The 12,114-nt window shown below is 49.6% G+C and overlaps 1 protein-coding gene across 11 annotated transcripts in view; it reads right to left on the bottom strand.

The window, feature by feature from the left end:
* Window positions 1-484: 484 nt before the first annotated feature.
* IGF2BP2 (insulin like growth factor 2 mRNA binding protein 2) overlaps window positions 485-12,114 on the bottom strand; it is a 190,399-nt gene continuing 178,769 nt past the window's right edge. For 7 of the 11 annotated variants that reach the window (XM_025375002.1, XM_025375003.1, XM_025375006.1 and 4 more), the window contains 4 exons: window positions 9,392-9,466; window positions 6,696-6,827; window positions 4,391-4,504; window positions 485-2,968 (listed from right to left, as the gene is read on the bottom strand). In XM_025375002.1, the coding sequence (XP_025230787.1) occupies window positions 2,876-2,968; window positions 4,391-4,504; window positions 6,696-6,827; window positions 9,392-9,466 (414 nt within the window). In that variant the 3' untranslated portion in view covers window positions 485-2,875. The remainder of the gene's footprint in view (window positions 2,969-4,390; window positions 4,505-6,695; window positions 6,828-9,391; window positions 9,467-12,114) is intronic. The other 4 variants (XM_025375005.1, XM_025375004.1, XM_025375011.1 and 1 more) reach the window with 2 other exon arrangements.

The raw sequence follows: 12,114 nt of genomic DNA, 5'->3' as shown, positions 1-12,114 counted from the left end.
ATCAACATTGAGGCAAAACTCTTCATGAGCCAAAAGAGTACGACTTGCCTAAGGCTCAGATGATCATTAGCATTTTTAGCAATAAAGTATTTTTAATTAATATATGTACACCGTCGGGCCTGGCGCGGTGGCTCACGCCTGTAATCCCAGCACTTTGGGAGGCCAAGGCAAGCAGATCACAAGACTGTCCTGGTTAACACGGTGAAGCCCCATCTCTACTAAAAATACAGAAAGTTGGCCAGGTGTGGTGGCACATGCCTGTAGTCACAGCTACTGGGGAGGCTGAGGCAGGACAATCGCTTGAACCCGGGAGGCGGAGGCGGCAGTGAACCGAGCTCGCGCCACTGCACTCCAGCCTGGGTGACAGAGCGAGACTGTCTCAAAAATAACTAAAAACACAAAAAATGTACAGTTTTAGAAATAATGCTATTGCACACTTAATATAGTGTAAACATAACTCACATGCTGTAGGACACTAAAACATGTGTATGACTCATTTTATTGCCAAGTTCGCTTTACTGTGGTGGTCTGGAACTGAACCTGCAACGTCCCTGAGGTATGCCTCCACTTAAAAGTGAGCTTCCCGTGGAGGCCTGAAATGCCTCTTCCCAGAACTGTCGGGCATATTATCCTCCCCCTTTCCTCCACTTAGAAAGCAGCTTTGCCTAGGCAAGCTTGAAGTTCCTTAAGGATAGACTGGTCTTCCCTAGCTTGACATGCAGTCGATCCATCCCTCTAGCCCCGGGGTTCTGAAACTTCAGTGCACACAGCAATCACCCAGAAGCCTTGCTGAAAAGGTTGCTGGGCCTCACCCCCAGGATTTCTGATTCAAGGTGGACCCCAAGAATCTACATTTCTAACAAGTTCCCAGGTGATAGCTGATGCTGCTGGTCTGGGGACTACACTTTGACCACCGATCTAGTTTAGCTTCTCCCAAAGACTTTCCTGGGAAAAACCAGCTTTCTCAGAGTAGCTGTGCAGATCCTGGTCATATTCGCCGCCTGCCTCCCCAGGTCCCTCAGTTAGGACTCAGCTGACACCAGGGATGAGGCAATGCTTACTTAGTAAAATAAAACACCAAGACACCAGGATCTTGTTAGCTGGATATATTTCTTTTTTTTTCTTTTTTTTTTTCTTTTTTTTTTTTTTTTGTCACAGAACACTGTTTGCAGTAGAGGAAACTGGCATTGCAGTCTGGTGGTATAATGGCTTGTCCACATAAACCAGTACATGTTCATCCTTTAGCGCAAAAGCCCTAATGGCACGTACCCTATGAAAATTCAGGACATCTCCAATATTCTCTCTGTTTTTCTTTGTCATCTTTTTTTTTTTTAAATAAACATTTTCAAGGTTTGTCCAAAAGAAGGCCATATAGGTTCTTGGCTAGCGGAAGACAATTCAGAACAGCTGTTGCACACTTGCACTGTCACCTTCTCCAGGCTGGCAGTTGATATCTTATTTTTTTTTCCAACTCATTTTTATTAAAAAAATAAAAAAATGCTCCAACTATCAGTTTTACAAAATCTCTAAGGGAAACACAAGAGCAAGGTGCTGAGGTAAAAAACACCTGAGGTAGCTTTTTCTGTGTGTTTTTCTCGTTAAAAAAATCTGTAAATTTAACGCCCTGGGCCAACAACCTTGGTAAATTTCTACTTTCCTCCACATTTTTTTTTTTTAAGAAAGAAATCATTTTGCTGAATATTGATGGCTTATACACCAAAATGCAAAAAGACAAAATACATTCTTTCATTGTGGAATTTTTTCTTTGTTTGGTTGACTGGTTGGTTTGATGGGTTCCTGTTTTCCTCTTCCAAAACGCTAGGACAAGTACCATTGACTCTTGTTCTTTTGAGTAACCAAGTGTAAGCTGAGGCTGGTTTGTGTGTTTCGCTTTTGTTCCTTTTGTGTGATGTGATACTCAGAGCACTGCTTTGCCTGGGTAGGGGGGGTGCATAGATACGGGATTGAGATGGAGGGATGAGGGAATTCAAAAGAATGGAGATGGAGAAGAAGGGGAGGGGAGGGAGGGGAGAGATAAACAGAGAGAGACAGAGAATTATATAGCAGTATGCAAAAAACCAGTTTAAAACCTGTGAAGCAAAGAGAAATGGGTGTATGAGCTAGACAGGCATGAGGAGTGACAGAGTTTCCTCTTCAAGGAGACGGTATCCCTTCTGTTGACATACACAGGTGATCCAGAACTGCGTGAGTGTCCTTCCGACGGGATTTCCCTCTGGGTGAATTTCGTGTGGGTGGCCTCAAAGCTCCTCTCTACACCGTGAGACCTCCCAAAGAAAGACTTTATTCTTTAAAGTCTAGAAAAGCCTGCTTTCTCTTTAAAAAGAAAAAAAATTAATAATTGATTAAGAATTGGAGTTAGTTGAGTTATCTGATATATTATTTCTAAAATATATTACCGCTGCAGGCACCCTGTGTAACCCACAGGCCACATATCTTAACATCTTCCCCTTCTAATATGTACACACATGTACAGAGACGATTTGCCACAAAAAAAGGGTGTGCATTTTGCTTGGCTTTGAACACGTTCACCTATGTTAGTTCAACTAAAAGGGATAGCGTCGTGGGAGTTAAGGAGAGATCCGAGTGGATGGTGAAGTGGATGGTGAAGCCTGCAGAAGCCCTGCGGGGCAGGAGGCGGCCCGGTGGTTCTGGCAAACCTGGCTGACCTTCCCCACCCTCCTCGGCCCCTGGGATTCTCGGGGCCTCTGCAGAGTCCCTGGCCGCCTCCGCAGACTTCTCATTCCTCAGATGGTCTTTGGTTTGCTCCCGATCTGGCTGGCTGTGTTTGGTCTCATTCTGTCAGGTGTTGGAAGGGCTACATTCATCCGTTGTTTTGCTGGTGCCTGTGGGAGCCTCACTTGCTGCGCTGTGAGGCGACTCCCTGAGGGTATTTCTGCTCCTGCTGCTTCACCTGTTGTACAATTTCCCTGATCTTGCGCTGTGCAGTCTGCAGCAAGGGAGAGAAGGGAGAGGAAGGGACAGGGGAAAAAAGGAACCCAGTTCTGAGGACAAACGGCAGGGGAGGCTCTGGGGCTTAGGGAAGAAGGGTGGAATGCTCAGACAAGCGTCACCTACCCACCCCCGCACCTTACTCCGGGCCCTTTTCTGCCGCAAAGTAAGTGGCAGAGGCCCCCCACCAACTCCCACCCCAAGGTCCAGGGTAAGGGGATGGGACTTCGGCAGCCTCCAGTTCACTGCTGGATGGACAGGCCAGGAAGCAGAAGCAGGCAGCCGGCAACAGGGGGCTGTGCAGAGTCAGATGCTACACTTGGGCTCCCATGCTGGTCCTACCCCCGTTCTACAGTGGCTAGAAGGGCATGAGTGTGATGGACAGGGGAGGGAGGGAGGAACTGAGCCCAGATGCTCTACCCTGAACAGCTGGAGCACACACATGAACCCCCACCTGTCCCCTCACCCAGCCCAGCACTGTGCCTGCAGGCAGCTCCCTGGCAGACTGAACTCCTGTAGGAACTGGCTGTTCAGACACATTCCCAGGTCACTGAGGAGCTGAGCGGAGCGGGGAGACAGCAGACAAGGGGCGTGGCCAGGGACTCTGACTGCAGAAGACCCAAGTGAGAATTTTGAAGGGCACTGGGGGTGTGTGTGGGTGGGTGGCAGGGGAACCACAGTGTGGCAGGTGCCCTTTCCTGGACCATCAGGTCTCTTGGCACAGGCACAGGCATTGGGAGAGCAGGCTGACAGCTTAGACAAACCTTCAGTGCCTGCTTACACCAAGTACACTGTTTGTCTTCACTAATTCAGGACAAAGAGCAAGAATGCTGTCTTCCAAAACTCAGTTTACAAAAGCACCAAAGAGAAAGTGGCCAGGTGCTGGCCTTTCCCAGTGAAAGAGAAGCAGCTGTGTGGAGGTGCAGTATTTTGACAGGGTGGGTTGCGGTGAGACGGAAGAGGAGGAGAGAGAAATGAGAAACGAGGCTCTCTTGCCATGAGCATACAGCCTTTCACAGTAAGTGTTCAGGCTTTGGGGGAGGAATCCAGAGGGTGGGCTTGCCTGGCTCCCAGCGGGGAGGCTGGCACTGGGGCCTGAGGAGAGAGGGTGAGGGAAGCTGAGACCATGCCCTTAAGCATTGCAGGGGGCTTGGAACCTGCTTGGCTTTGCTTAAGGGCTTAACTCTCCACTCTCCCTCAAGCTCGTGGCATACATACCTTGGGGATGACAGTGGAGAGAAGTGTGAAACAACATCCCTGCCCTGGGGGCCATCCCTGAAGAGCCAGGAAGAACCAGGGAGAGGTTCCATCTTGGCAGGGATTGGTGCTCAGGGCTGTGGCCACCTGACAGGCCATGAGTAGCTTAGCAGAGAACTGAAAAGAGACTTGCAGGAGAGACGGGGCCCTCACAGCACAGTACCTGGCTAGCAAAGAAGTGCCCGATAATTCTGACGATCACTTCCTCATTTTCATCTGGTGTTTGGTCACGAGGCACGATGACTTCCGCACTGGTTAAGTTCTGCAGTTCATTCACCTGTGAAGGGAGAAAAGGCAATGGGTTGGATAGGTTCCCTGCCCGTCAGCATGGTGGGCTCAGGACGGAGTGGAAGAGGTGGAGTAGGGCAAGGAGGACACCCCTGGGGGCTCCTCTGCCCCTGGGCACATGGGGCCATGTTGGTTGGGCCCTGCCAGGCTCAGTGACAGGGAGAGGGAGTCCAGCCACGGACTCCTGGGGCTGCTTCTGATACAAAGTTCTCTTCTTCTGGAGTTCCCATCAGTGCAGGCCTGCCCATGCTCACAGAGACCCCAGGCTTTCCCATAACCCGCACTCCCCATCCCTACCCCGTAAGATCATTACTCCTGGACATGCTCTCCTGGGTGCTGACCACGAGCCCAAACCTCCTCTTGGTTAACTGTCCCTGCGAATCAGCCCTGCTGTTCCCTCCTCCTCGTTTTCACTCCTCCCGTGAACACAGTCTTGCTTATGTGTTCCTACCCTTGGATTGTTGTCCTCTCTCCCAGCCACTGGATCCCACCCCAGGCCCACCTCCACGAAGCCTCCAGCCCATGCTGAACTTCTTGTGTCTCCAACCACTGCCTGCATTGTTTCTCCTCCCCGCTGCCTCACTGGGCCTGCTTCCCATCAGGACTGCACGCTTCCCGAGGGCTTGGACCCCATCCTCTGGCCCTCTGGCCTGATGCCGAGCTCATAGGATGGTTCAGCATGTGCTTTAGGGGAAACCTGACAGTCTAGAGGATGCAGAGAATTCAGTGACTGGTTCTGAAATAGCCAAACAGGACACCCAGGGGCTCGGGATTCTACTCCCTGCTGATCCGTCTTTCTTTTGCCTCCTACATTCCAGCTCCACCTAAAGCGCAGTGTGTGCCCTGGAAGGCCGACTGCATTCTGGAGACAGGGAATCTTCTGATTCCACACTGCTTCATTCTTTCGTATAAAGCTGACTCATTATATCTAGAACTTGGTTTTGAATTCCTTTTAAGAGTTTCTATGTAAAGAGCTTTACAGATGGGTGCAGTGGCTCATGCCTGTAATCCCAGCACTTTGGGAGGCTGAGGTGGGGGGATCACCTGAGGTCAGGAGTTTGAGACCAACCTGACCTGACCAAAATGGTGAAACCCCATCTATACTAAAAATATAAAACATTAGCTGGGCGTGGTGGCGAGTGCCTGCAGTCCCAGCTACTCGGGAGGCCGAGGCAGGAGAATCACTTGAACCAGGGAGGTGGAGGTTGCAGTGAGCAGAGATGGCGCCACTGCACTCCAGCCGGGGTGAAAAGAGCGAAACTCTGTCAAAAAAAAAAAAAAAAAAAAAAGCTTTACAAAAACAGCAAATAACACACATACACATATATATACGTCCATACTCAGGACTCAAGAGCCCCCTGCAAGTTCCTGCCACCCAACACTGCTACTTTGCCAGGCAGCCTGCTCTAGGTTCTACTGGAACTTCCCAGTGTTCATCTCCCCACCCAGGTAAGTCACATTCCAGAACATACCTGGGTCTACAGACCACCTGCTCATTCCCACAAGCTTCAGAGTTAATGCTCTGGCACTTTTCATTGTTACTGCCACCTTCTGGTAGAAAATGTAGATGATCTTTTAAAAAACGATTTCCTCCTTGCCCACCATCCTACTGCTAAACTAGCTCCCCTACAGCCATGTTTGGGAAACAGCCAGAAGCTGGAGCCTGTGGAGGGAGAGTTAGGGACTGGGGGCATCTGTCAGGAGGGCTGAGAGTCAGGAGAGAGTGCAGGGCACAGGCCTGAGTGAAATCCAGGGAAGGGGTGGTCTGCCAAGCGGGTTAGCATCTGTCTCGGTGGGACTACCCCCTTTCCTATTTAATGGCTGCTACGTGTGAGTATAAAGAAGGGGACAGAAGACAGCCTTTCTGTTTTCGGGGAGTAGAGACCTTCATTTACCCTGGAGCCAAGATGGGTATTACTGGGCACAGGAATGTGGTGTTTTTGGTGCTGGGCTTATAGCACCATGGACTGGGGGCCCTAAGTTGTGGAGTGAAGCTGATGACATTTTTGTTCTTGGGATCCTCATGCCTCGAAGGGCTCAGATGCCAGGAGAGCCTGAGTTTGTCTGCCAAAGACCCTGACTGTACATTGGGAAAGAAGGCACCAAATGGGAGACTGAGGGAACTCGGGCAAGGCCAGAGCGGGGAATCCCGCCCAGGTGATGAAGCGGAGCACACTTACGGTCTTGCCACCTTTGCCAATCACCCGGCCAGCTGTGGAAGAGGGCACTCTGATATGGGCTTCCAGCTTCACTTCTTCTTTGGGGTTAAAGAAGTTTTCCTCTTTCAGTTTCCCAAAGATCCGTCCCTGGGCCTGAGAGAGCAAGACATGACTAATGACTCTCAGTCAGCCAGCAGCAGGCCACTTCCTCAGTGCTGCCAAGGGCACTGGAGAGTCCAGACAACGGGTCAGTCCCATTCCCACACTCCCTGGGACACACAGGAAGCTGTGCGCCCCAGCCTCTGCTCTCTCACAGACCCGGTGGGCGCTGCTCCCGCCACGTCCGATGGCTGCACTTTGAAAAATGTGCATGGGCATTCATGTTTTGGTGGTCTGCAGAAGACTGCCTCCTCTAGGAAGCTTTCTGTGTGTCAGGGCTAAGGGGATGGGTGAGGGGATGGAACTCTGTCTTATTTCCATATTATCACCTATAAATGTTTGCTTGATTGACTGAATTTGTTCAGGGGATTCTTAACTCCCATCACCACAGGGTCATAGCCCTGGTTAGTAAAGGATGGAGGTGATGGTGATGGTAATGGGATTTGAGGAGCCTGATGTTGCTTTTTTTAAATTAAAAAATTTTTTGATGGAGAACAGGGTCTTGCTCTGTGCCCAGGCTGGAGTACAGTGGCATGATCACAGTTCATGTTTTCATTTTCTTTTAGAGAGGAGGTCTCACTATGTTGCCCAGGTTGGTCTTGAACTCATGGCCTCAAGTGATCCTCCCACCTTTGGCCTCCCAAAATGCTGGGATGACAGGTGTGTCACTACATTCAACATGATCTTTCTTTTTGATGTCTAACTCCAAAGGTAGAGGAGCCAAGAACCTATTTTCTTTTTTTTTTTTTAAATGAAAAAGAACCACAGCTTACAACGTTTTTTTTTTTTTTCTTTACTTAAAATACTGAGATATAACTTACATAATCTGAAAGTCACCATTTTAAAGTATACACTTCAGTCCAGGCATGGTGGCTCACACCTCTAATCCCAGCACTTCGGGAGGCCGAGGTGGGCAGACTGCTTGAGGCCAGGAGTTCAAGACTAGCCTGGTCATCATGGTGAAAACACATCTCTACTAAAAATACAAAAATTAACCAGGTGCGTGGGCATGCGCTTGTAATTCCAGCTACTTGGGAGGCTGAGGCACGATAATCACTTGAACCCGAGAGATGGAGGTTGCAGTGAGTCGAGATGCCACCACTGCACTCCAGCCTGGGTGACAGAGGGAGACTCCGTCTCAAAAAATAAAAACTAAAAAACAAAATAAAGTATCCATTTCAGTGGTATGTTGTGCAATCACTACCATTATCTACTCAAAACATTTCCATACCATTCCCCCAGATAAAAACCTCATACCTATTAGCAGTTAGTTCCAACTCCTCCTATTCTCTGGCAACTGCCAATCTACTTTCTGTCTCTATGGACTGGCCTATTCTGGACATTTCATATAAATGAAATCATTTCATACATGGCCTTTATTTATTTTGAGACAGTCTTGCTCTGTCACCCAGGCTAGAGTGCAATGGCATGATCACAGCTCACTGCAGCCTTGACCTTCTGAGTTCAAGTGATCCTCCTGCCTCAGCCTCCCAAGTAGGCTGGGACTACAGGTATATGCTACCACATCCAGCTACTTTAAAATTTTTTTTGTAGAGATGGGGGTCTCGCTGTGTTGCCCAGGCTGGCCTCAAACTCCTGGGCTCAAGTAGTCCTCCTGCCTTGGCCTCCTCAAGTGTTGGGATTACAGGAATGAGCCTCCATACCTGGCCTATATAGGGCTTTTGCTGTCTGATTTCTTTTACTTCGTGTGATGGTCACCCATGTTGCACCATGCATCAGTACTTCATTCCTTTCTATGGCTGAATAATATTCTGTGAAATGGATATTCCACATGTTGTCCAATATTGAGTTGAAGCATTACTGTTTTTTGTTATCTTTTTCTTTTCATTAGAGATGAGGTCTTGCTATATTGCCCAGGCTGTTCTCAAACTCCTGGGCTCAAGGGATCCTCCTGCCTCTGCTTCCCGAGTAGCTGGAACTACAGGAGGATGCCACCACCTGCTGCCCCTGGCCGAGGCTATTGCTTTTGAGCAGTTCCACATGTGTGAATTTCCTCTGCTCAGCTAAAGTTTAAATATCTTTAATGATAAGGATTGTACTTTTATAAATAAATACATGTTTCTCACTTTTAGAAAGCTCAAGTTATAATTTTCCTAGGGAAGAAAAAAAGGCAAAAACAAAACAAAGTAAAACACACCTCACCAAAGAACTTCCAACAAACCATGCTATTTCCCCTTACACCTGGTTAGTCCTCTGTGGCTTGAAGGGTAGAAATGACTAAAGAGCCGGAGACATCCATCCTCAGAACCAGGGCTAAGAGATGAGAGGTGCCAGAGGAGGTACCACTCGAACTGGGCACCGACAGATGATCGACTTTTCCACAGGAGGGAAGGGGAAGAGGGCTTCCCAGCAGAGGGCAAACGTGCAGAAGGAACAGCCAGGATGGAGGTGGGGACGACAGGGTGAGCCTGAGCCCAGTGGGCAGTAGCAGGGAGGAAAATGGAGGCTGGGCCTCCAAAGAAGAGCCTTGAATGTGCCTTTGAGGTGGCTGCTCTGTGCCCAGAGCCTGCAGGGCTGAGGTGGCCCTTGGCACTAACCTTGAACTGGGCTTCTGGCGGCCCGGTGATGATGACCATCCTTTCGCTGACGTCTGGGCCTTCTGCAGGGGCGATCTGTGGTTCACAGGAGAGGAAAACGCTGATGCTTGGCTGCATTCCCTAGCCCCTTTCAAGTCTAAGTGGACGGCAAGCACACCGACAGGAGAAATTGGGTCTTGCTTCTGCCGTTACCCCTGGCTCTGTCTGATGCCATGCTGCCTCCACCCTGGTCTTAGGAAGTCATGACTGTAATGCCCAGTATCAAATTTGGGTTTTTGGCCACCCAGGGAGAGTCAGACACAGGCCCGTAGTTACTGCCTGTCCCTGCCCCGAGCACCAACTGTGACGGGCCTCCTCTCACAGTCAAGTTTTAGGAAATAACCAGGGAGTCAAAAGCTCTAGGAAGAGGGACGTATAGGCTCTGCCAACCCACCTAGGGCCCAAAGGGAAGGAAGGGCAGGTCCACCAAGGTGTTAAATTGGAGTCGAGCTTGCAGCAAAGGTGTCTCTGGTTCTAATTCTCAGCTCGCGGGGGTAGTCAGCTGCAAGTGACAATTGAGTTAGCGTATGTGTGGTCAGGACTGCTTCCTCCACGGCAAATGGGTCATAAGTAAAACAGCAGCAGAGCAGAAATGGGGGCACGTTGGTTCCAGTCTTGGTTCTGCAAATCCTGCAAATCCCTCCCCTTGCTGTGCCTCCATTCCCTCATCTGTGAAACATGGGGGCTGGGCCCGGCAAGCTCCAAATCTCTTTTTTTTTTTTTTGAAACTGAGTCTCACTCTACCGCCCAGGCTGGAGTGCAGTGGCGTGATCTCAGCTCACTACAACCTCCACCTCCCAGGTTCAAGCGAGTCTCCTGCCTCAGCCTCCCAAGTAGCTGGGACTACAGGTATCCGCCACCACACCCAGCTAATTTTTGTATTTTTAGTAGAGATGGGGTTTCACCATGTTGGCCAGGCTGGTCTCAAAGTCCTCCAAAGAAGAGCTCAAGTGACCTCAAGTGATCTGCCCACCTGGGCCTTCCAAAGGGCTGGGATTACAGGTGTGAGCCACTGCGCCCAGCCTCCTTCTCTTAGTTTCTGTGAGTTCAGGTTCTCTTGCCACACTACTCAAACCCTGGGCTGAATAGGCATTTTTGTTAGAGAGATCCTTGTTACATATTTGTTTCTGCATAGCCTGTTTTATTCCAAAAAACTTTAGCTAAAAATAAATACAAAATCAAAACTTATTAACACATTGTAGCAAAAGCCACACATTTCGTCATTCAAAGTAAAATGAGGCCAGGAGTACAGTTGCTCACACCTGTAATCCCAGCACTATGGGAGGCGGAGACGGACAGATCACCTGGGGTCAGGAGTTCAAGACCAGCCTGGCCAACATGGTGAAACGCCGTCTCTACTAAAAATACAAAAATTAGCCAGGTGTGGTGGCAAACACCTGTATTCCCAGCTACTTGAGAGGCTGAGGCAGAAGAATCACTTGAACCCAGGAGGTGGAGGTTGCAATGAGCTGAGATCAAACCACTGCACTCCAGCCTAGGTGACAGAGAGAGACTCCATCTTTAAAAAAAAAAAAAAAAAAAAGGAAAATGAGTGCACACCAGGCATTTAGGAACGTTAAGGATGAGCCCAGACTGAGGTCAGAACACACATCTCCTAAGGTCCTCCACACCTGCCCCAGGTTGGCCGCAGATGCAGTTCTAAGCTAAGATCAAATACGAAACAAGAAACATGGTCAATGACAGGGTCATCATGTTCTCAGGCAAAACCCAAGTAGCGGTTCAAGGGAGGCGCCATTCGTGAGACTAGGTCTCGAGAAAGATCTGTTGAGTGAAACGGGATTCACTCTCGGTGCTGCATTTGTGTGCAGATCACCTCCGGACCACTGTGTCACTTGGGCTCCTCCAGGAAGACCTCCAGCGCCAGAGGGTTCAATTTTGTTTCCTCTCAGTGTGTCCTATAAGCCAGATCCATCCATGGGCCTCAGGGTCCAGGGCGGCTGCTCCAGCTTTATTGTGAGTACACAGCCAAGACATGCTCAGACCCGTCCCACTCTGGAAGCAGGGACCCCTTCATGGGATCTGCAAAGAGTTCTCTGGCCTTGACTCCTTGGTGGCATGAAGATAAACGTGAGACTCGGGTGACCAACAGCTGAGCTTCTTGAGGGACTTCCTTTGCTGTGGGCAGCCATTTCTTGGCAGGGCCTCAGCCAAAAAATACAGATCTGAGTGTGTCGAGGGGTCTGACACCGTCTGGTAGATCACACAGAGCCTGGCCATTGAGACTTCCGGCAGGATCCCTTGACTCTACTTTGAGATCCATACCTGGCATTAAACCTGGTCCTTACCTCAGAGTAAATAAGACAGAGTGGATCACGGCTGTGTGGTTCCCAGCTCCTACCACCACCCAAACCAAGAAGGGTGAATGGCTGATTCATGATTCACACTGACCAAATCAGTTCTGTCATCACCGTCCACTTCCTAGTGACTTGTGGCTGCTTTGCTCAGATTCTCCAGCCTAGACCAGAAGTTGGAGGGCTACTTATGCACTTCTGCTTGTGCTACTTGTGCACTTGTGCGCTTCTGCAGTTTTTGAATGTCAGTCTATGGGCACGCTCCCTCTGAAGGGGCAGGAATGAGGACCCCATCTTACGACTGAAGCAAATGGGGCGCAGAGATAACTGCCAAGATCACAGGGTAAGCAGGGCTGGAGCAAGGATCTGGAA

The sequence above is a fragment of the Theropithecus gelada genome, chromosome 2 (assembly GCF_003255815.1).
Source record: "Theropithecus gelada isolate Dixy chromosome 2, Tgel_1.0, whole genome shotgun sequence".
Classification (NCBI taxonomy): Eukaryota; Metazoa; Chordata; class Mammalia; order Primates; family Cercopithecidae; genus Theropithecus; species Theropithecus gelada.
The sequence above is the reverse complement of the archived record's forward strand: the minus strand, read 5'-3'. Positions and strand labels throughout refer to the sequence as shown.